This window comes from Ambystoma mexicanum, chromosome 1q, assembly GCF_040938575.1.
Source record: "Ambystoma mexicanum isolate Mex_15411 chromosome 1q, UKY_AmexF1_1, whole genome shotgun sequence".
NCBI classification, from domain to species: domain Eukaryota; kingdom Metazoa; phylum Chordata; class Amphibia; order Caudata; family Ambystomatidae; genus Ambystoma; species Ambystoma mexicanum.
Window position 1 is genome coordinate 548806827 of NC_090922.1, and position 26813 is coordinate 548833639.

The following is a 26813-nucleotide window of genomic DNA, read 5'->3' on the forward strand; positions in this document are numbered from 1 at the left end:
GGTCCCCCACCTGATATTCCTTCCTGGAAGTCTTCAGGTCATAGTGGGTCTTCATGCTATCAGCTGATCTTTCTAGATTCCGCTGAGCATAAACAAAAGCATGTTGAAGGTGTTTCCTTAAATTCTCCACATACTCATGAGTTGTGGAGGCATTTATCAGTGTCTGCTCTTGGGTCCTGTAGAGCAAATGCTGAGGAAGCACCATCTTGCATCCAGTCATCAACTCGAATGGTGACATTTTGGTTGCAGATGAAGGGGTAGATCTGATGGCCATTAGGACCAGAGGTAATCGGATATCCCAACTTGGCCCAGAATCTGCCACAAACTTCTTTAATATGCTCACAATGGTTCGGTTATATCTCTCAACTGCCCCAGAAGAAGCTGGCCGGTAAGCAATATGCAACTTCCTTTTGACCCCCAGTATCTCCCACATCTTTGTCATTACTTCACTGGTGAAGTGGCTGCCCCTGTCTGACTCAATCCTTTGAGGTAGACCGAAACGGGAAAAGATGTGGTTAATCATCAGGGCAGCTGCAGTTTCTGCCAAGCAATTTGGGGCTGGGAGACATTCCACCCACTTGGTAAACAAGCATGTCACAGTCAACATGTACTTATTCCCCCTAGCAGAGCGAATCACGGGGCCTACAAAGTCGATTTGTAAATCTGACCATGGCAGTGTCATCCCCCTCTTTTGGAGAGGCGTACGGTGCGTGAGGGATGATGGCTGAAATTGTGCACACACAAGACACCCCTTCAAGTATTGGTCGAGGTCCTGCCCCATGTGTGGCCAGTATGCAACCTCTCTTAAGATTTCCAATGTTGTGTGAAACCCCCTATGACCGGCGGTGGCCGCATCATGGGCGTGACTTAACATCAGGCTTCGGAAAGAGGTAGGAACCACCCACTGATCGTGGCCAGCTTTGGATTTCCTTACCAGCAAACCGTCTTGGATCAGGAACATTTTTGGACATTTCATCAACACTCTTAGGTCCTTTTTCCCAGTGTAATCGGTATCCGTCAGGGGAAAGTTCTCAGGGTCCTTAAGGTGCTGGTAAAATTTACCAATTACTGGATCCCCCTTCTGAGCGGTAATCAAATCAGCATCAGGGGTCTCCTTACTCCATTGTGCAATTGAAAGGTCGTTGTGAGCATTTGTCTGGGACCTAGTGATAGCAGTGACCTGGATTTCCCCCAACAGGGACTGAATCTCAATTAGATCCCCTTGGATGGCCCCGGTTTTGGCCAACTGATCAGCTAAGTCAATTCCAGTTTTGTCTGGTCCCTCTACTTTGGAATGACCCTTGATCTTTTTCCAATGGATGGTCATCTCATTCGAGGTGACCAGATCGTCAATGTTTTGGATCAACTTCCCATGTTTCAAGGGTTTGTTATTAGCACATAACATGCCTCTGGTTTTCCAATTAACCAGGTGCTCCACGAACCCGTTCCGTACATAATCCGAATCTGTGATTATGACCAGTTCGTGGAGTTGATGCTGGACAGCAGTGAGGATGGCCTGATGCACAGCCATCAATTCTGCCACCTGACTACTTCGGGGACCAATTTTGTATCCAGCGGAGGGTTCTGGGGACTCATTCACCCATGCATTCCCTACGCCGGCCACCAGTTCTTTCTCCCCGTTGTTGTCAACATGGTAAGAGCATCCATCCACATAGACAGTGGGCATTCCCTCACACTTGTCCTCTTCAAAGACTTTGTGTGGGGAATTAAGGTATGCCTCCATGTTGTCCTTTATTTTTAGACTTTCGACCTCGAGACAGTTTTCTCTGGCACAATCATGCAAGTCAGCCAGACCTTGCGCGAGGGGACTCTTCTTGTTTTGGCCATATCGGACCTCCACAGGAAAGCCTTGCATTGACAGAATCCAGGAAGTAATTCGGGAATTACTCACATTTCCGGCCCGGATTCTGTCACTTTGGAGATATTGCAGAGGCTGGTGTGGAGTCTCCACTATGATGTGTTCCCCATGGATAAACGGGTGGTAATTCTTCAATGCCCACACCGTTGCCAGGAGTGCCTTCTCACAATCGTTGAATTTTTCCTCCACAGAGGATAAAGTTTTGCTCGCATAGGAGATTACTTTATTGACCTTGTCATGCTTTTGGTATAATACTGCCGTCAAGCACGTATTAGAGAACCCCGTCTCCAGGAAGAACTCCTTGTTTCTGACAGGGTAAGCTAGGCAGGGCGCTTGTGAGAGGCTTCTTTTGAGTTGTTTTACTGCCTCAGCTTGTTCTGGACCCCATTCCCACTTGACCCCCCCCTTCAGGAGATGAATCAGGGGTCTGGTGATCTCTGCGTAGCCCTCAATGAACTTTCTGCTGTAATTAGTCAGTCCAAGGAGGCTCCTTAGTTCCCGCAGAGTTGTGGGGTCTTTCAATTTTTGGAGGGCTTCCACTTTCTTTTCCTGGGGACAGAGACCCTGAGGAGTAATCTCATGCCCCAAGAAATAAACACGGGTTCGACACCACTGTGCTTTCTGAAAGGAAAGTTTTGCTCCTGCGGCCCTCAACTGGGTCAGAACATAACGGATCTCCGCTATGTGTTCCTCCACAGATGAACTTTTGATGAGGACATCATCTACATAAGCCAGGTTACCGCTCGCACCCAGGTCGGGCATGGCCTTATGTAGGAAAATGTTGAACTCATTACCGGAGTTAAGGTATCCGAAGGGAGTCCGGGTCCATGTGTACTGCTGGCCCCCAAAGGTAAAAGCCAGTTTGTATTGGTCCTCCCTTCTGACAGGCACGGTCCAGTATCCATTGGTCAGGTCTATTGCCGTGAATACCTGTGACCCCTGGATCTGGGCCAGCCCGTGGTCAATGTAGGGCAGAGGCCATCGGGAAGTATGGACCCGTTTGTTGAGCTCCCTAAGGTCAGCACAGAGTCTCCACTGGCCGTTTGGCTTCAATATTCCCAGCACCGGATTATTGAAGGTGCTGTGGACTGGACGGATTATTCCCCGGGACTCAATGTTCTTAATTATTTCAGTAAGGGACTCCATTGATGCGAGAGGCAAGCGATATTGCTTCACAAACACATGAGTCATGCCAGGGTCCGTGGGGATTGTTGTTGTGTGGATGTCAGTGCGACCGCAGTCATATGAGTCTACCGCAAAGAGGTCTTGGAAATCCAAGAAAACTTGTTTCAACTTTTGCTTTTGTTCCAGAGTCACACAGGCATCAGCTAGGTTGACTCTCTCTTCCACCATCTGCCTGAAGCCTGGAAAGACTTCTGGTTTGGCTATTTCAGCGGCCTCCTCCAGCTGGGTGGAGAAGTCCCTGGTCAGAGTGCTGATTTGGACTGGAGGCTTCAGGTGGGAAAGGCATCCCTCATGGACCTGGAAAATCACTGCATCCCTCCTGAAGTCACAAGTCACATCTTCCTTACCATAAGGGCAAGAAGTGTACACCAGGAAGTTCCCCCCATGCCGGATAAAAATCCTGTCTGGTATCGTATTGTCATCACTGTCACTGTCAAAGCAGTCCTTGGGGATTGGCCCTAACAGTTCATTATCTAAATCTATGGAAAAATGTCGGTCATCAACCGCCATTCCAATAATGGTGCCTGCGGCTAGAGTAATACTCTTTAAGTCGCTGTTATCCACCTCTATTGGAATGGTGTCATGTTCTATGTTGACTAATGGAGTTGGGTTTACCCCCAACCCTTGCTGTTGGAGAGAAGCGTTTAGATGTATGTAAGCATCAGGGTTTTGCAGATATTGTCCTCTTTTAACTTTCACTTCCAGGGAGAATTGTCGGGTCCTTTCTGGGATGGTGACTTCCTCTTTGATCTGAATTTCAACTGCATAAGGTAGCAATTGAGCTGACCTAAATGCTTTTTCTGGATCATCAAAGCCCATGGGATTATCCGCTAATCGGGACCAAGCTTTGAAGTTTATTAGGTCCAAACTAATGGCAAAGTGATTGAGGATGTCACTGCCTAAGTAAAAGGCGGAAGTGACGTCTCGCACGACCCAACAATTATGGACTATGCTCTTGTTGCCGATGGAGATTTTGAGCATACACCTGCTTGGCAGGAGCTGTTTGGAATTAGGTGCGTCCAGGTCCATTTCCCATTTGTCTATCAGTTTGAATGTGGGAATGGCTGGATCTTTTGGGAGTTGGCGGAACATGGCTTCGCTGATGAAGCTCTTACCGTTGTTCACACACACTCGAGCGAGAACAGAGTCCTTCCCATCATTTAATTGGAAAGGGATGAACAACTGCTCTCCAATTTGCTGAATATCAGCCAGGCTCTGAGCTGATTTCACATCTTTCTGGACTATAGGAGTGGGAGTTTCTGATTGTGGATTAGTATAGAATCTCAGAGTGTTTCCTTCCAGCGTGGAGTACCACTTTAGACTGGAAGGAAGGTTGATTTCCAGAAATAGAGAGGACCCCCCATCACCAGTCTGTTGTCCTACTGCTATTACTGTCACGTCTGGAATTTGGTTGTTCTGGAAGTGAAATTCTACTTGGTCAGATTTTTGTTCAACCATGTGGCAGGTGCCGTTTAAACTAACATGGTTGACACTCTGTTTTAATTTTATTGGTCGGCTAGTCTGGGTCCAGAGGACCTTGTTTACACAATCTATTAGGGGTGACAACCTTCTCAGGAGGTCATTCCCTAGTAAACAAGGGGTGCCCTCTGGAGTCACAACTATGACCGTGTGTTTCAACTTGTGTCGCCCAATTTTAATGTCCAAATCTGCCGTCCCCTCGACGGGAATTTCCTTCCCGTCAAAGTTCTGGAGTTGTCCAGGAAGAGAGGTGAGAGGAATTTGGTAATGCTCTCCCCTTCCTGCATTCAGTTCGTCAAAGGCCCTTCTGGACAGAAGGGTAGCCTGAGATCCAGTGTCCACCAGTGCCAAAATTGTCCCCTGCCCCTGTACTTGTACCGGGGCATAGTATCTTCCCTCCTTCTCCTCAAGGGGGCACAGATAATGCACATTTTTGGACAACTGGTTGGCTAACTTTCTGGTTTTGGACATCGCTAGCGAAGAGATTTGGGCAGAATTCTGTGGAGAGCCTTGGGAATCTGAAAGAAAAAGTTGGCAACTGGAGATCAGAGCCATTGTGTGTTCCCCTGGCTCCGGTTCTGGGCCGTCCCCCCCTTTTTGGAGGCAGTCATCAGGATGGGTTTGAACCAGGGGATTTTCTTGCTGTTGGTTCTGGGATGAGATGGTGGGCGGCGGTAGCTCAGTCTCCCCATCTCCCCAGTCTGGATTTGCATCCCTAGGGACCCATTTTTCTTTGGGAGGAGTTCCCCCCTCTCTGAAGGAGAAGATCCTTTTCCCAGGATCCTCTGAGGATCCCTCTCCCTCAAATTGGAAGGTCTGTACCTCCTCCTCAAACTGAGTCTGTTTGGGTCTTTTGTTTCTCCTACCCCCCCTCTGCTCCTTAGGAGGCAGACTTTCAGGGGCAAGATATTTTGTTTCCGGTTCCTGGGTTTCCAGGGGCTGTTTACAAGTGAGGAAGGAAGCTTCCTCCAAGGCTTTACACCCCCCTTCCCCTTGTGCCTCCTCCTTGGGAACTGGTGAGTTATCGGGGTGCTGCCCCCGTCATTGTTCTGGAGCACCACGTCCAGAGTTGGGTGCGTTCTGCGCCGGCATGCCGATCTGAGGGTTCTGCTGAGCCCTCAGTATGTGACCCAGATCCCGCGCCATGTTTTGAACCTGGCGCTCTAACTGGGAAACCCGCTCAGGCTGATACGGGGCCCTGTTTTCTCCCCTTGGCTGATCCCGGGAAGGGTAGCTATCCCTTCTTTGGTAGTACCCCTGGTTGGGAAGATTTGCATACCCCTCCACCCTTGGCCTCCCCTCTCCCGGATTCGGTTGTCTGGGCTCAGGGAATTGGGGAAAGAAGGGTGGAGGATTTTGGGGTTGGAAGTTGGATGGATGCCTGGGGAAAAAGTTCTGCCCAGGATTTGGAGAATTTCTGCCCTCCGGTGGGAAGTTAGGAGGGAAGTTCCCTGGGTTAGGTGCTTGGCTGGATCCCCCCCCTTGGGCTGGAGGAGTCCACACATAACCCAGGATGGGTCGATTTCCCTTGTAACAGGGACTTACATAATCAGGAGAGCGAGGGACCCCATTTGTGGGGCTGCCTCCCTGGCTACCTGTCTGTGACTGGCCCGAGGACCTTCTGGGCCTAGCATTATTAGGTGCAGGTCGGTTTTTAGGCCCCCCCATCTCCAAATCTAAAACGGGGGTGACCTTTACCTCTGCCACCTTGGCAGCAGCAGGGGTGTTGTTGGCTTTGGGGTTTTTGGGCGCATTATTTTTATTTTCTATTGGCTTCTGCACCTCATAGATCCGGGTCGCCTGTTCAATGACCTAGTCTAAAGATCTTTTCTCGTGAAAATCCCTCACGAGCTGGGTCATTATGTATTTGGGCAAGGCATGGAAAAACGTATTAATAAATTCTCTGCTATCCGTGCGCACCCTTCTTGTGGTCTGTGCAAAAGCACGCTTTAACTCCTGCACAAATTCTTGCGGGGCCTGATCCTCCCCACATTGTAAATTGTAGGCTGCCTTGCGAGCCTCTTGAGGATTTCTATGAGTAGAAAAATGTTTCAAGATGGCCGCCTTATAGTTGGACCATCTTAAATGATTTTGGTCCTCCAGCCCTGCAAAGAAACTGAACTATTCCGAGGAGAAGGTCCACTTTACATATTGAATACAGCTTTGGCTGTCCTTCAAATGGAAAGTCTCCATCATTTGCTCAAACAACTCTAAGTGCTCCCAAACAGAATACTTGGCGTTCTTATGATAAGGCGTGATGACGCTCCTGATTGCCTTAATCTGCTTTAAGGGGTCCTTAAGCAAGGCCCTTTTTGTCTTATTGGCCCTTTTGGTCCGGGTAACCCTGGTCCATTCATCTTCTGACTCAGAGGCACTGCTCCCAGAGGTTCCCGTCTGTTCTTCCAGGTTTTCCCGGATTCTGCGAGCCTGGGAATGGCTGGCAGAATGTGGGGACCTGGTCTCCTGTGTCCTGTACCGCTCAGATGAGTCTTCAGATCCCTCCTTGCTGCCCGGATTTGATGGGTACCCCTCTCACTGACCTAACTGGGCGGAAGTTTTCAGGATGCCCTTAATGGGCCTATTCTCCTGGGGTTCCCCACTAAATTGCACTGTGCTTGGGTGCCCATACCCGGATGCCCGCCCATCCATTCCTGGGAGGTACTGGCCTATGAGCCCCATGCTTCTGGCTGGATAGTTATCTGCCATCCCTGTGGCCCGGTGCTCATGTGCGCCAGGGGACATGGGGGTGGCAGAGTCCAGGGACTGAGAGAGATACAGGCCTCTGGTACTAGGGCTCCTGAGGTTATGCTCATGAGTCTCCCTCTTCCAGCGAACCTCATCTCTATCCACCCCTGCTCCCTGTTGCAATACAAGAGCCTGCGCCTTCAGTTCCTCAGTTAAGGCCTTACTAGACTCTATCAGTCTCTCCTGCATCGCTACCTGTTGTTGGAGTCTATCATTGTGCTGGCAGAGAGCCTCATTCTCTCTCTGTGCCTCCTGATTGGTCCTGGAGCACTGGGCCAGTCTTTGCTGCAGGAGGGTTACCTCCTGAGCTGTGTCCCTATTGGCCTGCTCCTTTCTTGCCAGAGCATCCTCCACCTTCCTGGTGTGCTCTAACAAGTTATGGTGTTCTTTTTGGAGGTCACCCAGTCCCTGGAGGGCCAGGTGATTTTCTTCCATTTTCCTTTTTAAGTGGCAGACTTCCTGGCCTAAGGTATCCCTTTCCTGACTAAGAGCCTGCATCTGTGCCGCCAGGTCGTCCCTTTGCCTTTGGAAGGCACCAGCTTTCTGGCGCTCCTGGTCAAACTCTGCCTGGGTATCCAGGTCTTTCAAAATCAGTTTATTGCTCTCTGCCTTCTCCCTATCTAGGTGGCTTTGCAGGGTGACTACCTGCTCAGCACATGCCCTATTAAAGTCTAACTTTTGCTCCAGCTTTTTCTGGCTCTGCAGTAGGGAGTCCAAATCTTCTTGGTACTCCTTCTGCAAGGCGAGAAACCTGGTATCCTGGTTGGTATCCTGGTCCGCCTTTTCCTGTTGCAGCATATCCATATCCTCCTTTATTTTAGCGATGTACCGTCTGCTGTCATTTTCTGACTCCTGGCTCCTGAGCAGCCTCTGCTCAGAAGAGTCCAGATCAGATTGGGCCTTCTGTAATGCCAGCAGTTGCCTACTCGCCAGATCTTGGCCTTCAGCACATTTGTCCTGCATGGCTCCCATATGTAAATATAAATATGCCGCTACCCTGGCAATCTTGTTGTGCTCATCCTTGGCCTTAGAGGACATATATAGTTCACTCAGGGCCACATGTAAGGGACCCTGGTCTGTCCATATATCTGACCCTGTTTCCGTGATCTGGGGTGCGATTGCTTGCAACCAGACCGTCTGGTCCTGATGAGTCCACTCACCTCCCACAAATAACGTATGTAAGAAGTGCTCTCTGGCTATTTTCATGTCTACTAAGGTCGTCATTCTAGAGTTTGAGTTCCTTCCTGACTTACAGAAGTTCGTATTTTATTTTTGCAAAACAGACCTTTTCCTTAGAGCGTTCCTTTGAGGAGTGCTTTACAGCGTAACACAGCGTGGTGATCCGACCGGATATGTGTATCTGGTCAGCTGGCACACTGTATTAATCTGCACAAATGGTAGATCTAACCCAAACGTCCCGCTCGAGCCCCCAATTTGTAAGAGGATTCAATTCAACACTACAGCTAAGCCAACGCCTGGTCTAGAATACTGAATGAAAACCCTTAGTGATAGATCTTTATGTCCAGTTCATGCGTTCTGGATGACTACCCCTATATAACACCCCTCTCTTGGAATCCCCCTGACCCCACTGAGCCAAGAAGTAGTTCTGTTTTGCAAGTTAAAAGGTTTATTTGATAATTTAAACAATATATATATATATATATATATATATATATATATATATATATATATATATATATATATCACACTTTATGATAAATTAATAATTGGATATCACACTTAATCTGAGCAGTAATCAATAATGGATAGTCTGGCACTAGCACACTTGTGAATAGGAACAGAAGAATAAGGTGGTAGAGAATACTTTATATAAGTTCAGATGGATGTAATGTTGAATGAAAAATGCAATACAGAAAATACTCAATATGATTTCAACAAAACAATGTAATCACTTTTCTCTGGCAATCCCCTCCCCCCTTTATGCAATGCAAGGAAATGGAAGGAAAGCACGCAGTTCTCAGAAATGCAATCAAATGTAATTCAGTTCACCCCAGCAAGCTTAGACTACAGAAGTTTGAAACACAGGCCCAAAATGCTTTTATATGTGCTGGCAATGAAGTGAAAAATATGCTAAAATGCTTTTAATTCCCTCTAGAGGTTCAGGTTGAGGATTAGTTGGTTTAAATTAGTTCAGGCTTACTTTAGCAATGTTCTAGGAATGATTGGCAGGTTGCAAACGACTTTCTAACAGTTCTAGCTAGAAGCTGCTGTTTTCACACGTGGAGGAATTTTCAAATCGTGGTAAAATTCGCGCGTGCGTCTTTCGCGATTGCGGGGTTAGGAATGCTGTTCTAGGTTCGTTGAAAAGCCAAGATTCCCAGCTTTCGGAGGAAAGTTACTGCAAGTCTCTAGGACAAACGGTCACGGAGATATGAGCGATTAAATAAAGGTAGTTTTTCGGATTTGTAATGTTGAAATTCAAAGTGACAAGTGACAGTTTTGCAAAATGACAAGGTACAACTTCTAGGAGACAGTTCTGGTTAGATTAAAATAGATTGAATTATATTATTTTAACTATTATTTTAACTAAGAGATTGGTTCAGCACAGTTCTGCTAGGTACTCACAGTATATTTAGAAATAGAATGGGGCTCGCCACGGATCTGGTCAGGTTTTCTTCACTCGCTACGGACGGTCTCTGCGCACAGCGTCTGGGTCAGCTCTACTCTGCTGGTCTGGTCTGGGTCTCTGGTTCTGATCAGGTCTGTGGGTCCGGATACAGCGGTCTCCGGTTCAGCTGGTCTCTCTCTGGATACAACACTGCTCTCTGGCAAATGGCAAGGGTTCTTGCAAAGAATTCAAACAGCTCGCCTGGCTGTGATAGTGGCAATGATTTGAGGCCTGCTAAAGAGGGATTTAGCTTGTATTTGACCTCTCTGCTACAAATTCTGAAGTAAAGTCTTGGTCTCTGAAGGTGGATAGATTGAAGTCTCTATGTTGGCTCTCTGAAGGTTGATGGAGGTAAAGTATGGATTTCCCGGTAGAGCGTCCCGCAGCAAATGGATTTGAAGGTCCCTATCTGTCCTGACTGTCTGCTTTTATGTGTTTTGAAAATGGGTGTGTGTGCAGCATCACTAGGCTCTACCCCTCTCCACTTGTCATTGGCCACTTCATCCTCTTCCCCTTGATTGGGGGAATGAAATGAAGTGTCATCATGATGAGGTCTGTTTATGGTACAGAGAACCCACCCCTGTCAAATTACACACAATCTATATTTTGACCCAAAAGACATATTTGCACAGGTACACATTTGTTTAAAATTACATGCACCCATCACATATCACAGGAGGTATACCCTGTCCAAATCTGCTCTTCCTGGGAGCTTGCATTCAGAAATGGCGACATTTGCACTTTTTTAACTGGTTTCGCAATATCGGACATTACCCCAAATTTACACACATGTGCGCAAGGAGTATGGACATTAATTGGTGAAGTGTCAGATTTTTAACATGCATACATTTTAAGTAATACCCTCTTAACTGCTAGCTTGCCCCCAGATCATGCCACCGGTTATAAAAACCTCTTAAAATGTGGGCAGAAAAATCACAAGAATTATGGTATCATTTAAATAATTTTCACAAGTCCACTCTATGAATGATCCATCTTTTTAGAGTTATGTTCTGGCCCCAAAGGGGTGTGGTTTCCCCCCAGCACAAGGTTGAATTTCTGGTATTTCCAGTTCTGCCAAGCCAGCTTGCTCTCACAGGCAGTGCTCCTCCCCTTTCCTTCAGGAGGAAGCCACTTTTACGGCCCCCGTAATAAAACATTTGCCTGAGTCAGGACAGGGCTTTGTTCAATTTCCTGCAGAGCCCAGGTAATTCAATCAGAGAAGTGTCATATCCCTTTTGGTGGGAGCAGCAAAGGGGCAGCTAGGCCTGGGAACACAGCTGTTGTGCAAGTCTCAACTCCTGTCGGGGGTAGCTGGTGGGCAGAATTCAGTTCCTTAAGCCAGGCCCCAGCTAATGTCACTTTTAGTTACCCAGTTTTCTGCATTCAAATAAAATTAACCATTTTTTACATATGCAGCTAAAATGCTGATTCTAAGTTTAAAACTATGACATTTAAACAATTGCAACCTATGTGACACTCAAAAGTAGGTCACTCATTTCTTTTAAACATTTAGATTTTTAGTGTCTTTCAGTCCACATTTACTTAAACTGCTGAAATCCACAGCTCAGCCAGTCTTGTTATAAACCTTCAAGTCACTTCAGAATATAACTTTACATTGTATCCACCCCTCAGTAAGTCTTTCTTTGGCATGCTTTGGGTTCATTTATTCAGTTTTACACAAAAAAAAAAGTCTGGTGTTGTTTTAAACCGCCGGCATTCTGATAGTGGTGAGTACTGGTACTGCAACCATTTTTGGGATTTAAGAAAATGAATTCCCCACAATTCTAGGTTGCTTTTGGCAATCAGCATTGCCATTCCCAATGGTTTCAGACTATTGTGTGGGTAGTCCAATGGCGGTTTTAGGCAGTGCCCTTCTGTGCCCATAACATCGGCAAAAATGAGTGGCAGCCTATTCTTCATGCATTTCCCTGTGCATTTTCTGGGAAGCTCTGGCCATCATGATGTTTTCCATGTCAGTACTGCACAGTTTTGAGGTAGGGCTTGGATGCATGGATAAAAACATCCCACACCCCCAGTGATATTGGAGTGTGCTTGAAAAGCCATGATTAGGCAGATTAACTGCTCTTGCTCTTGTAGATATGGTGAGACACTCGTGTAAGACTCCAGCCCACCAACATATCTCATGCACATCCACACAGTTAACACATGCAATCAATAAAACACTGGATACACACTTATGTGAATGAATGTTATCCAAACATGTACTTCTGTTTTATATTCCAGGAAGCTATGTCATATGATGCTAGGCTCCCATAGACATACAGATTGCCAGCCAACAAAAGAACATTTTGGGCTAATAAAGCAGGCAGAAGATTGTAGTACTTTGCCATGAGCCTTGACCTCAGCCTGCTCCTGCTCTAGGATATTTAATCATGACACCATATCCGGGACATCACTCATCATTTTTTTAGCATCCGTCATGTATTTGCTTTTTCACCCCATTTCAATTCTACAGCACTGAGTCATCTGTTAGTCAGTTCCATGAAAAGTTATAGAGCATCCAGCTTTTCCAGATTGTGCTCTGTGAAATTGTCTGGCCTTCAGGGGATAAATTGCCCCTCCTTGCCCCTACTTGCACAACATTCTAAAATCCACCCAGCAGTGGTAGGACAGATGTATAAGGAATGATGTTGTACACAAAGTCCTGATGATAGCAAGCATCCAGGTCAAATGGGTAATACAGATTACTCTGTCTCAGATGTGTTGTGCATACAGAGCTGTCACTAGTGTGGGATCAAATTACTCTGGCTGTACAATTGTGTGACCATAGCAGCAACAATGCCACCCACAGGCATGGCTTATATTTGCAGTTTAACATGCCACCAGGCTGACTTGAACACACAATTATTATCATTTGAAACAGAGTTGCAGACAATTGATAAAACAACTCTCTATGTTGTCAGTTTGTATTGAGGCAGCTATCAGGAATGCAGCAGTGACTTTGAACCTGCCCTGTGCCATGGCAGTGCTGGTGCTGAGATTGTCAGTAGACTTTCAGAAAAGGCACATGTTTGCCCTATAGTTTTGGCATGGAACATTTATGAATGGGATGTCTGATTAGCAGACCTATCTTTCAGAAACAGAATTACCTACATTATTTTAGTTAATAAAAAATAAAAAAGCTCAGACTATCCCACCCTCACTAGATGTCACTCAGTCACAATGCTGAATAAAGGATTTCCCCCTCAAGCGGTATATTGTATATGTCTTATGTCTTGCTGCGGGTAGTCATAACTTTATTTAGTGTGAGGATTGTCTGGGAGCACTCAGGGCTAGAGACAGGTGTTTGTGTGTGGGCAAGGCAAGACTCTTTACTAGCTTTTGGTAAACTTGTATTACTCTTCTCTATCCCTGTGACCAGGCCATTCCTGTAGTCGGGAGATCACCCAACGGTTGCACAGAGCTGGAAAGGTGCACACACACAGGGTAGTAGGAAAAAGTGATGCAAAGAAAAGCGTCTCAATTCCTTCTACATCTAAACAAACACTTTGTTAACACAATAACAAGATGATACCTACAGCTGGTGACACACCTTTTATCTGGTGTATTCAGGTCTTTAGTGAGTTCTCTTCTTATCTGTTCCCCAACTCTGCCCTGGGTGTAACTGGGCAAAGCCTTCTCAGTACATCACTTTTTTTTATCATTTAAAAGTCTTACATAAAATGGGGGAATTTAAACACACACATCCTTACTAAAATCACATATATGTCTCACTACCCTTACCCAAGCAGCTTCAGTTTAAACAAAAAAAGTATACACATATTTATGAAGTCTGTAGTGTGCACTTGTCTATATACAGTGTTGGTGAACTTCCCCCCACTTCCTCATCCCTTCTTTCTCTCTGCACTTGAATGTTCTGAATGCTCACAGGGACAAGTAGGTCCGTCTCTATCTTTCATTGTTATATTTGCTTTTCTCTCCCATGTTCTCTCTCTGTTGCTCTGTGGGTGCTTTGAAACACAATTTACTTACATATAGATTTTAAAGAGGAGCAGTGAGTGGCTTGAACCTTGAGGGACTCCAAAATTGATGTCTGATTACTTTGGCCTGAAAGGGGGAAGCCTGATAATGTCTTTCCTGCCCATTAGTTTAGTTTAGTTTAGTTTAGTTTAGTTTAGTTTAGTTTAGTTTAGTAGCAAGGTCCTCATCAATTGTAAAGGGTTCTATGGAGTGCAGTTTCTACAACTAGTCTGTTTAGCGTACTGTGCCTGACGATGCCGAAGGCCGCTGACATGCCAAGGAGCATGAGTGCTTAGGTGCTCTTTTCATCTACAGATATTTTGTGATTATCCCAGATGGACATTCATGCAGCTTTAGTGGCTCTCATAGGTCTAAACCCGACTTGTGAGTAATTGTATAGGTTATTGCATTCTCTATGCGCCATAATGTGGCTATATACATAATTCTCTATAATCTTGCTTTATACAGTATATTCCTTTGGGTCTCCAGATCTGCTTTTTAGAAGCAGTTTGACATACACATTCCTCTTTCCAGTAAAGTGTTCAACAGTTTGTAAAAATGGAGTCTCAGTGATTCTATGCCAAGAATTTCTTTGTAGATATCTGGGGGACCGGAGTCCATCGGAGTGCCAGGCGTGTTGCTCAGTTTCATGATTTAAAAAAGAAATCTGGTTCAGATAGGGGTTTAAATGTGTTCATCAGGAGGTGGTAGTGTGGTTTCTGTATCCAGGAATTCTAATGTTGCTTCCGTTCTTTACTAATGTGTTGATTGCCTGCTTTGTATTAAACACTTTATCTCTGAATTGGTTTTTGAATTGGTGTCAGTGCTCTGCTGCAGTATACTGGGGTTCTCATCTCATTCAAAATTTGGGAGAGGAACCTTGCTGTCATGTTCAGAGTAGGAAGGTTTCTTTGCTTCAAGGATTTTCACTTTGTAGTACCAGATTTGTCTTTGGTAAGCTGCCTGTCTTCATTGCTATAATGTTTCCTCTATGTTTTTGCAATATTTGATGTCTTTCTTTAGGGTTCTTAGATTTCTTTTTTATTTGATTGTATTGCTTACAGTGAAAAACTAGCTCAAGAGCAGTGGAACGCTTTACAACAGGAGGGTGCCTGCATCGGTCTTGGCATTTGATACAGTGGCAGTGGTGGTGGCAGAGAGGGATTTTTATTAATCTAGGAGCTATTGTTGAAGGATCCATGTTTTTAATGTTTTGCTATACTGTAGGATGGTGGGAGCATATTTCAGCCTTTGGAGGGATTGAGTTCCAGATGGTCGGGTGTGGCAGAAGAAGGGCTGCTTGCTACATTTGTCTTCGCAGGCCAGCTTTGACGGCAACCTTTTGACATGGTGTGGGGTGTGAACTATCTTGCTGCTGAATTTGATCTGAGATGATTATGCACTTTAGTGGAGTGAGGATGTCTAGTGCCTCAGTTATTCAATTCTGTAGTGTCGCTAAGGATTCTTCCAATAGTAATTCATGGGAAATTTGACTTAATCTCTTACATAAGATTTCCAAATTCTTCAAGGTTCAGTGTTTTCCAACTCATCCTGGTGGTGGTGCTATGGCCTTTGGGTGCCCAGAGTTTGGAAATTGGTGTGCTGATAGTAAAAGGTATAATTAGATGGTCGTTCCATAATACCCGAATGGTGGGAGGTGGTTATCATTCCTTATTCGTAGAAGATTGCATTGTTGGTGTGGTCTTCACTATGTATCCCTCTTTTTACCATGTGCTTAAGGTAGAAGCTGGCCATATAGTTGCCCAAACCTTTGGCTGCTGATGCCGGCGATTCCTTGAACCAAAGTTGAAGTCTCAGAGGATGGTTTGGCATTTGTGTTCTATCGCAAGTTTAGCAATTATGTCTTCAAAGTTTTCTGGAAAGGTTAAGATGACAGAGTGCATTCTATAAATATGTAGGAAAGAGAGATAGTTTTGATGATGGAGTGTGCAGTGGATCAGGAATCCTTCCCAGTCTAGGATGTCAGTGTACTCTGAAGTCGAGATGTTGAGTTGTTTGTGACGTGCCCTCCAATCTTATGCCAGTCCATTTGGCTTTAATGAGTTTAAAGTTGTTGGGGTTCTGTTCATGGGCTATTAGCTTATATTAGCTTATATTTTCTGATACCTATGTTTCTGTTATGAAGAGCCTGCGGGTTCCTCCTTTAGTTTATTGCCTTATTTGTTTAATCTCTCTCCTATGCTCAGAGCATGTGTTTTACAATTTATCTTGTCTCCTGCTGCTGAGTTTCATGTTAATTTCATTGGCTGCCTTGTATTGTTGCTGTTCTTGCTGCACACACCCCCATTCAATTTGTTTTGTGCTTCGCTCATTGTGGGGATGGGCATTTGCACCAACATTGTTGCTTCCTAAAACAGGTCCAGTAGGTTGCTAATTGGGCCATTTATTTCATCTTTTTCCTGATAGATTTTAGTGGCTGGTCTGTCTTTTGTGATTAAAGGCATGCTTGGGATACGTTTTCCTCTTAGGCCCATGAGATCCTGAACTTCTGGGCCTTGATATGTAGGCTACACGTACACAATTGAAGTTCCATGGCCAGTTATGTGTGTCATTCGCATTCAGAGTTGGCTGTGTAGGGTTTGCTGGGTTCCGTTTGTGTCCTCATGCTGTCGCTCAATTTGCTGTCTGGTTCCTCCTGGTAACATTTGTCAAATGTGTTTGAGATCTCAGTAGGTGGAAAAGCAACGTGAGACATAACATGTTTTTATTTAATCTTACTTACAGCCTTTTTCCCTCAGAGGCATGGGAGGCAGTTGCTGAGTGGTGTGAGGGTGAGCTCTTTGGTGGATTGTTGGAAGATATCTATACTATGTGGAAACTTGTTGGTTAATTCTTGTGGCATTGGTGTCTTTCGTTGCATGTCCTATTTCGGAGGGTACTATTTATTTTTGAAATCTGAAGAGGCCCCCTCCCAGGACATGTGGCAGCAGGGCCCTCTGCACAGCACAGCCTCTGGGGGCCCCTGCTACACCAGTGGGATGGATACTTCGAGGTATAAACTGAGCAAGTTGATACTTTGTTCCGAGCTAGAAAGACCAGGTTATACAGTGATAAGAGAAAGGGGGCCGATGGGTGCAAATTAGAGTGCTTGTGATGCGGCACATGGCTAGGCAGTTTACAATAGGATAGGCACTGTGTGCTTTCAACTCTGAGACATCTTGCAGTGAAATAAAAATCAATTGAGCAATGGATACTCCTGTAGCAGCTGCAAACGAGTCTGGCTGTTCAATGATATCCCTGGGAGCAGAATGTAAAAATAATTGATCTATTTGATGGATTTTCTGGCATTGAAGTATCTGGTAGCAAAACAGGAAAATAGCTAAACATTATTAAAATATTAGTGTGTTGCCTTACCTCTTTCTTAATCTATCTGCTAGGTGAGAGTTGATAAGCAGCAATGTTGGGGTGCCAGACAAGCAAGCAAACAAGTGTCAGCATTTTCCTTTGCCTGTTGCCGGCTGCCTGGGTAAGTCTACCCTGGGGGCATCAGATTTTAAAAGGATTTTGTGTCTCCTGATCAACAAGGAGGACCAATTCATACTAAAGGAGTGAAGCACACAGGCTAGGTACAGGGAGCACAAAGGAAGGGAGCAAAGTGCAAAGAAAAATGGATTTCACAAACAAAATGGGCAACATTCAAAGGAAACACTCACCGGATGTCTACATTGCCAAGAAGCAATGCATCAAGTGAGGCTTGAAGCATTTAGTTGCAGTGGTGTGTCTACTCCCTCCTTCGAGATAGCCTGACCCACCAGTAGGACCAACCCACATGCAGGGAAGGAGGGACACATGCAGAGGTGGGGGGGGGGCACAAAGGAGGCCAGCAAAGTGCAGATACATGTAGCCCTATCAAGTTGCAGCACAGTCTCCACAGGGATCCAGAAACTAGACTTGTGGAGTGAAAGACACTAGGTTTCCCCCACACTCCAAGGTCAATCACAATCACAAAAGCATTGGAGCAATGATAGGCTGAAGGACTTTCCAAAGGATTATCTGTGGAGTTCGCTGTAAAACGTCCAGCATGGTAAAGCAGATCTGTACCACTAGAATGACATGTAAAGTGCCATCAGCCACAGCAAGCTATGCAATGGTACTAGGATAAGGAATGGCAGAGTACATGATTTACTTAGTCTTTGAGCAGCATAGCTTCCATCAGTTGCACAGTCAATGTTTTATTCCATGACAAGCCCTAAGATTATGGATCTTCAGAGTAAAAAGCCAATAAAGTAGTCAAGGTGGCTATGCTCTAGAGAGAAAGTGTAGGACCTTTGCTGCTATAATTTTACCTGCTAATGTGGATTCTTGCTGTTGCTGAATTGCAGCCTCTGTTTCGTTCCTGGCTGAGCCTTATTAGATGCTTTGCTTCTGTTTCTTCATGATGGGATGGTCTGATGCAATAAGACAATGTTTCTGTAGACTTAAACATACTTTTTATATGGGATTATCGATTGGGAGCTACATGGTTATCAGATCAACCTTCTACACAATCTTTTATTTTCAAGCCTGTCTCCTGATAAGCCTACAAGTGTTCTAGGCCAATGTTTGGTTTGCATATGATTCGTTTTTATTAAAGCTACGATTTGCATTTTAATCTTTCTTCCGTCCTGAGCAAATTGATTTATATCTCAGACACTCCTTTCCCAAATGTGACAATGGGTTGAGGACATGTAAATAGTTTGAACAATGTTATGAAACCCACTATATGTATATGAAATATCTCTTCTTTCTAAAAAAAAAAAAAAAAGAGCCTGAAAGGCCTGATCCACAATGATTTTCACTGGAGTGCATCAGGAAGTGTCTGCAGACATGGTAGGTTTGCACCTGCTTGGTTATACCTAGTTCACAAGGCCTAAAACAGGTGGCAATCCGGAGACGCCTTTAGCATCTTTGAGATTTTCATGGACAAATGTGAGTCACAAAGATTTGCTCAATGGTATATCAGCTGTGCTTCATTGTCATGCTTTGTGAATCCTGCATAAGGTAACAGAGGCATCTGAGATGTTCACAGGCATGTCCTGCTTTGCTCCAGTGCATATCTCTGTTTATTAGGCTCAGAGACTATTTACTTTGCACTGCAATAGGGACAGCAAAGCATTAAAAGTTGGCGCATCATTGATCTATCACGCATCAGATACAATTGGGGAATGATAAGCCTGTATTACTTGGGAGCAAATCAGTGATTTTCTACAAGAGACTAATGTTCAAATATTCAGCAAGGGAGCATTTCAGTAGATTATAGCTGGTCAGATAGCACAGCGAGTAGAGCACTCGCTTTGACATCCCTGCCCTACCGACGCAGGTTTGAATCCCGGCCGTGCCAAACACCACACACCGTGGGTAATAATAAGCAGCGCTCAGCTCAGATGCCTGAGGTTATGTAGTGCTATATGAATGAAAAATTATTATTATTATTCTGTGAGAGTGTGAGTGGAGGCTGGCTTCCCATGTCATTACACACGGTATTAGCTTGTTAATATAATTTACAATCATAAATTACTTCTCACTAGTTGGGTAAACTAGGCATATTATGCATAGCACATCAACAGCCTTACAATGAGGTCCCACATGTAGATACATGAACATCATTCCGAAGGGCTTATTGACGCTGTAATAAGAGATACTGAAGCATTATTGAGACTTTTCCACAGTGGTTGCTTTTTGATGCTCACCTGCTGCTTGTGCATAGTCTCTGGGCTTAAGACCCTTCTTTATAGACTGTGTGCGGTGCTCTACCACTGATTATGTGAAATGTTTGTTCCCTGAGCCCCCCCAAACCTCTAGCTTTTCAATGAATCGGGTACGTTGGTATTTATTTTCTGCCCCTTTCACTTCGATGTTTGTGGGAGAAAACAAACTAGATTCAGATGCAGGTTAAGGGCTGAAAGAAATATGAGAGCACATTATAAAAACAGAGTGATGGACATGAATACAAAGATAAAGACTCAAGAAACATTAGAAACCCATGTGAGGAAGATTAGGCACAGGGCGCTCACCAGGCTTATGCCACACATGTTCAGAGGTAAAGATAGGGGGTCTTCTGCATGGCACTTCTACAACATTTGGCTTACACCTTTTGTGTTTCTAACAATTGATTATTTGATTTCTAGGAGTTGAAATATGGAGATCAAGCAACGTACGAGCAATTGAACAGGTAACATCTTGTATTTGCTTTATGTTACGCTCTTCATTTGAAAAAAAACACTGTACAGCGTATTCGTATTCTTGTAACTTAATACCGGGTGTCGTATTTACTTTCCCCTTTTGGAACTTCCATATACAATTGGCACCTGAAATAAATGTTGGATTAGGTCTGAATGGAAGAGGCATGAACTTTGCTAAATTGCTAAAGTGTACAAGAGAATATTTGAACTGTTCAACTGACCGAAATATTTTTTGTCTCCTAACAAAAAATAATTTTGTTGCATCCTAAACATTCCGCAAGCGTTACACACTGATTGCACACTCACACCCAGATCACACAGGGATAATTTATGTATGCATTTAAGTGTGGAAAGAGTACGTGTAAATGTTTTTGAATTAAAATGTAAGTTACGACTTGTTGGGATTTAACAAGTGTTTGTACTTTGCAACGCCTCCAATCACAGACAATAACATTAGTATTGAGCAGATGTAAGTTGCTCCTGAGCGTTGTCCTGAGAAAAACAATAGAAGTCAGAGTTTTGAACTGCATGTAACCCACTAAAAGTTATCTGCTCTACATTGGTGACAGACATTACATTTGGATAATCAATGTGCCTTATTGCCAGAATGACAAAGATGTTTTTGAAAGAAAATATATGTCTTTTTTATTTGGTTAATTATTCCAAAAATAAATTAAACAATGAATGCAGACATTATTAATTATACAGGCTAATATTTCTTTTGATATGGAAAATGTTACATCCACCAATATTTGTGTTATTGTTCTGCGCTTGAATTAGACCTGACCAACTTTTAACATATCCTCGTTGTGTGTTGAAGCCATATCCCCATCTGAAAATTCTCAGATAAATGTGCTAAATTGACCTTAATCGAGAGTTCTTGTATGAATCCACGTGCACATTGATATCCTCAACTTATCTTGCAGATTGACATTCTCACTATAGAGTCTCCTTAATGACCTCAACTGCAAATCTTCTTTGATTTCAATATCCTCTATTAAATATCCTCAAATGAGTGTCCCGGAAAGACCTTTTTTTGAGTGTTCTTGTATAAACCCACTTGAAAATTGGTGTCCTCAACTTGGAGTCTTATTAAAATCCTCAACCGGAAATCATCAACACGTGTTTCACTAATTATGTAGCGGATTATGAGAATGTTTTGTATACCTGGTGTATTCAAAGCAGCATATGAGTTCTACAGAAATTAAGTAACCATTGGGTCAACTTCATAATGCAATACTAAAAGGGTAAGTTATTGAAATTATAACTGGCCTGTATTTCTCATGCACTGATTCGATCTATACGCAAGACTGACCTACTTTGCTATCAAGGCTTTGATTGGACCTGTAATTTGCTTTGGCAACAGCTATGCTATGACTGAATTAGCGCGGGGTAAGAGGGAAAAAAAGAGTGGGATTTTGCATCAAGGAAACCACTAACTGAGAAACCCTGCAATTACAAAACGAGTGGAAGAAGCCATTTATTTATTAAAATGTTTAAAGTGCCAGAAGCCCAAAGGCATTGTGGTGCTGTTACAATTGAAAATCTGTTACATGTGATAGAAACAGAAACAATCATGTCTGGTTACAGTGGAGAAATGCTGTACGTGCAAGGAGTTGCGGTTAATCATGCATACTTAGTTACAGTTGATGATGGTCAAGAGAATGCAGTAGCAGGAGAGGTGGGTCCATTGAACAGGGTGGTTTTGAGGCCCTCGAGGAATGTGGTAAGTGAAGTTTCAGCTCGCAAGGCGTTGGGTAGGGCATTCCAAAGTTTAGGGGCAAGATAAGTGAAGCAAATGCCTGGATGGTGGAATAAATTTGGAGAAGAGCTGGCAAATCATGGTCGTAGGAGCCTGATAGTGGGAGGAGGACTTCAGTGTCATCGGCATAGTTTGTGTAGGCTGTGCCGAGGGAGTCAAGTTTGTCAAAAAGGGGCTTGGTAAACAAATTTTAGAGGGTGGGGGAAGTGCAGGATCCCTGTGGCACACCAAAGTGGATGGTGGTAGGGGTAGCGTTGGCTATGTCAAAGAAGACTTTCATTGCTCTACCTTCTAAGAAGGAGGTGATCCAGGAGGTGGCACGGGTGGAGAAGTGAGCGGTACTGGTGAGGTGGGAGGTGAGAGTTTTGTGGTCTACGAGGTCGAACGCGGCTGATAGGTCGAGTAGTAGAAGGAGTGCAGGTTTGCCTGTGTCCATTATTTTGGAGATTTGGGACTGAAGGTCTAGGAGTTCGGTTTCGTTGCCGTGGCCTTTGCGGAATCCAGATTGCCTTTTTCAAAGGATGGAGTGGGTTTCCAGGAAATGTTCGATTTGATTGTGGGCGGCCTTGTCAAGAATTTTAAGGAGGAAGGGGATGGTCACGATGGGACGATAGTTGTTGGGGTATAAGGAGTCTAGGGACTGCTTTTTGAGAAGGGGACAGGCCCATGCTTCTTTGAGGCTCATTGGGACAATGCCTGAGGAGAATGAGGCATTAATGAAAGCTGTGATGAGTGGGGCCAGGGAGTCAACACTGTCTTTAATGACGTTCAGTGGGCAGATATCACCTTTGCAGTGAATTAGATAGATCAGAGAGAGCGCTGGGTAAGTATTTTACCTTGGAGGAGGGAGATTTTATTTAGAAGTGCTTCTTGTATACTATTGCACCAGGCTTGTTCTTTAATTATCTTGTCAGGGCTTACAGGTGGGGTGGTGAGATCTTTGAAAATGGAGAATAGTTCCTTAGACTGGGGGATAGCCTTGGAGATGCGAGAGTTAATGTTGTTGGATTTGGCAGTAAATATCGATTTTTTATATACTGTGGAGGAGTTTTTAAAGACATTTATGGTGGCCTCACAGGGGTTGGATTGCCAGTTAGAGAGGGCAATCCGTTTGTTGACGTGGAGGGCAATTAGGTCCTCAGAGAACCAGGGGTTGGTGTTCAAAGATTTTTTCTCTTTTTTTGCTTCGATAGGTGCAATGGCGTTGATGGCTTTTGTGAGGGTGCGAGCAAAGACATCAGCCAGGACCTCTCGGTCATTGGTGAATGGGGGTTTAAGTTCCTTGGTGTCTAGGAGTGGGCGAATATTGTTGGCCGTGAGTTTTTTAGAACTTCTCACTATGGCAGGTAGAGTATTGGAGAGGGTTTTAGTGGTGGGTTTGGTGGGGATGAAAAAATGAATGCAGTTGTAGTCAGTCCATGGGTATGCCAGGTTAAATGTTATGGTGGAAAGACAATTGTGGTCAGCCTCCCAATCCAGGGTGTGAACTTTGGAATGGGTGGGGTCAGTGACTTTTTGTGTGAAGCCTAGGTCTTTAAGGTCTTTGGCCAAGTCTGTGGCGGCCTTGTCTTTGGGGTCAGTGAGAATTAAGTTGACGTCGCTGAGTAGAAGGCTTTTTGAGGAGTTTTTCAGTTTGTTGCTTAAGGCATGGAGGAGGTGTCCCTGGAAGTCAGGGGTGGTTCCTGGAGGTCTATAGATGATGTGTAAATTCAGGGTGTTGTCGGCTGAAGTGGGCAGCTTGACCGAGAGGAGGTCGGTGTTACCTTCCCAGGTGAGGTTGCACTGTCTAACAGGGAGTTGGTTTCTGTGTATGAGTGCAACACCCCCTCCTATGACATGTTTTCTGTTCAGGCGGAGGGCAGGGTAGCCTTGAGGGAGTGTAAGCGTGATTGCAGGGCTGAATGCTTCGTTCAGCCAGGTTTCAGTAATGGCCAATAGGTCTAGATCAGATGTGATTATGAGGTCGTTGATTTCTAGGGCATGAGCTGGGAGGGAGCGGGCATTGATAAGAGCACATTTGAGTGCCTCTGAGGTTTTGGTCTTGTTAGGGGAGGGTGAGTGGGTGGGGGAGGTGGAGTGGGCAGATGAGGATGTGAATGTGGTCGAGCTTTTGCTGGTAGTAGGTGCAGGTTTAGCGGAGCGGGGAGGGAGTGTGACTGGGCGCTGACGTGATGTGAGGTGTGTGCTTGCTGGTTTGCGTGGGTTGGGTATAGTAGAATAAGAGTAGACTGCTTTGGTGTGATTGCCTAATGAGGGGTTTCTGTGGTGGGTGGGATTGGGAACACTAGGGAGAGACAGAGGGTGGGTGCATGTTCTCAGTCTCAGGTTCCTGGTTTCTGCAAGGGTCATGTTGGCTGGAGTACGAGTGCGGGGAAGGGAGGCGGAGTTGGAGGGAAGCTTGGGTATAGGTGTAGGAGAGAGGGGTGGTGTGGGGGGAGTGGTCAGCATGATTGTGATTGAATGCAGGAGTGTAGTTAGTGTAATAGCTAGAGTGATAAAATGTAGGGGAGGGGGGGAGTGAGGGCGTGTTATGGCATGTGGGCCTGGGGGGTGCTTTGCATGTAGTGGTAGGATACATTTGGTAATACAAAATTGCAAACATAGGCTAAATGCAATAATCACGCAAGGGGCAAAAATGGCTAAATGCAATAATCACGCAAAGGGGCCAAATAGGCTAAATGCAATAATCACACAAAGGGGCAGAAAAGGCTATATGCCGTAATCACTCAAAGGGGCAAAAATTGCTAAATGCAATAATCACGCAAAGGGGCAAAATAGGCTAAATGCAATAATCAAGCAAAGGGGCAGAAAAGGCTAAATGCAGTAATCACTCCAGGGGCAAAATAGGCTAAATGCAGTAATCACGCAAAGGGGCAAAAATGGATAAATGCAGTAATCACTCAAAGGGGCAAAAATGGCTAAATGCAATAATCACTCAAAGGAACAAAGTAGGCTAAATGCAGTGAGCACGAATTTACAGATGTAGGCTAAATGCAATAATCACATAGGGCAAAATAGGCTAGATGCAGCAATCACTTAGTAGGTAGGAAGATAAATCTCGCTACGCCGGACAATTAATCGGCATTAGTAGTCTAGATGCAGTAGTCCCTTAATGGGAAGGATGTGTAATAGGAGCAGCGGGTGGTGATCTGGCATTGTGCTGTTTATACATTGCAAGGAAGTGTACATTACAGTGCGGAGCAGAGTACAGGATACAAGGTGCCGTATGGGCGGAACAGCGGAAGTTTGTTTCCCTAACGGGAGCACGTGTTGTGCACTATTGGTGGGTCAGGGTAAGGAAGAGAAGTCGGGGAGCAAGCGTGTGATCATAGACAAGCTGTGTCTCAGCCGAGTTCTTACGCGGTTGCCATGATCTCTGGAAGTAGCTGGTCGAAGTCTTAAAGCAGAGGTCGCCTATGGGTGGTTGCAGGCACGGCCTCAGCACGGCCCACTGCGGACAGCCGCAGACAGGCCCTTATGAGCGGCCCTTAAGGAGGTAGACCCGGCTTCCAGCTGACGGTGACGTCGTCGATGTAAATAGGGCCAGCGTACCAATTGAGGCGTGGGGAAGTGCCGGATGCAGAAGCCTCTTAGAAGTGAACGTTGATGGCGTCGGCCATCTTACAATTTTTTGCAGGAGATTCAAAAATGGGCAAAGTGAAATGAAAATGATGTGCAAGTACACAGCTTGCCGTGAATCTTGCAGAGCAGCTGTGGATGGGTCTCGAAGGACAGAAGGGTCACCTTAGCTGTGCAGATAACACAGCAAGGACAGCGCTGGTAATTACCCCAGTGTCTGTGAGGGGTTCTCTGTGGCAGTAGGGGTGTTGAAGCTCTTATCCTGGAGGAAGGGAGAGGGCTCTAGCCCTCTTCCATGTCGGAGAGATCAGTGGTCTGCAGAACAGCCGCAGGCAGGCCCTTATGAGCAGCTGTGAAGGAGGTAGGGCCAGCTTCCGCCTGAGGGTGACGTTGGTCGCTGTAAATAGGAGTGGCGCACCAATGGAGGCAGGGGGCAGTGCTGGATGCAAAAGCCTATTAGAAGTGAACGTTGATGGCGTCGGCCATCTTACAATTTTTTGCGGGAGTTTAAGAAATGGGCGAAGCGAAATGAAAATGCTGTGCAGGTCCACGGCTGCCTATGAATCTGGCAGAGCAGCTGTGGATGGTTCTCGAGGGACAGAGGGGTCACATTAGTTGTGCAGATAACGCAGCAAGGACGGCACTGGTATTTACCCCAGCTATAGGGAATCTTTTCAAAGCCAACATCCCTGAAGACACCTCGTTCTCTACAAACTTGGATACTCTAATGGCATCTCCGAGAGGTATATTTAAGCAGTCTTCATCTTAGACTAAAAGATCTCAGCTGTTGGTTGAGTCTAATCTTCAAAATCAGTTGTCCTTTGGAAAGCCCAGCATAAATCCAACCAATCCATGGTAATTATGAGACGACTATAAGCTACAAGGGTCCACATTAACGCCTCTGTCACTAACAAAGTAAAAAGTACTTTATTGCAGTCTAAGCGCATTTTATTTAAAAGGGAGTTACGTTTCGGCTTCTACTGGCTGGATAGCTGCAGATGAAAAAAACAATAATTTTTCTCAGCGATTAAGGCAAATGATGCCACATTGGTGGGAACTGAGACAGAGAAAATAGACACATTTGCAAACTTTTACTCTGCTCTATACACCGCTCACCAGCATGACAATGGGCTCAAAGGCAGTATCGTTGGGAGATTAAGATCCCAACAATTTCAGAAGAACACGCAATCTCCCATAACAAGCCAAGTACAGGCAAGTGTCAGGAAATCCCTCTTGCATCTCACACATTATGGTGTAAGACACCCCTTGATATCCATGGAAATGCAGGAAGATGGGGAGTGCAGCTCTAATCCAATGCATGCTGAACAGACTACACCTCCAAGCAGTATTTGCGGTGATGTGAACCACGTCATGCTAAAAGCCTCAAAGTGA

At 45.0% G+C, this 26813-nt stretch overlaps 1 protein-coding gene across 1 annotated transcript in view; it reads left to right on the top strand.

Annotated features, from left to right (window-relative positions):
* The window catches only part of LOC138531343 (carcinoembryonic antigen-related cell adhesion molecule 6-like), a 692624-nt gene that overhangs the window by 660277 nt on the left and 5534 nt on the right, over nt 1–26813 (top strand). Inside the window, exon 10 of the mRNA XM_069640984.1 lies at nt 20027–20070. Within this exon, the coding sequence (XP_069497085.1) occupies nt 20027–20070 (44 nt within the window). The remainder of the gene's footprint in view (nt 1–20026; nt 20071–26813) is intronic.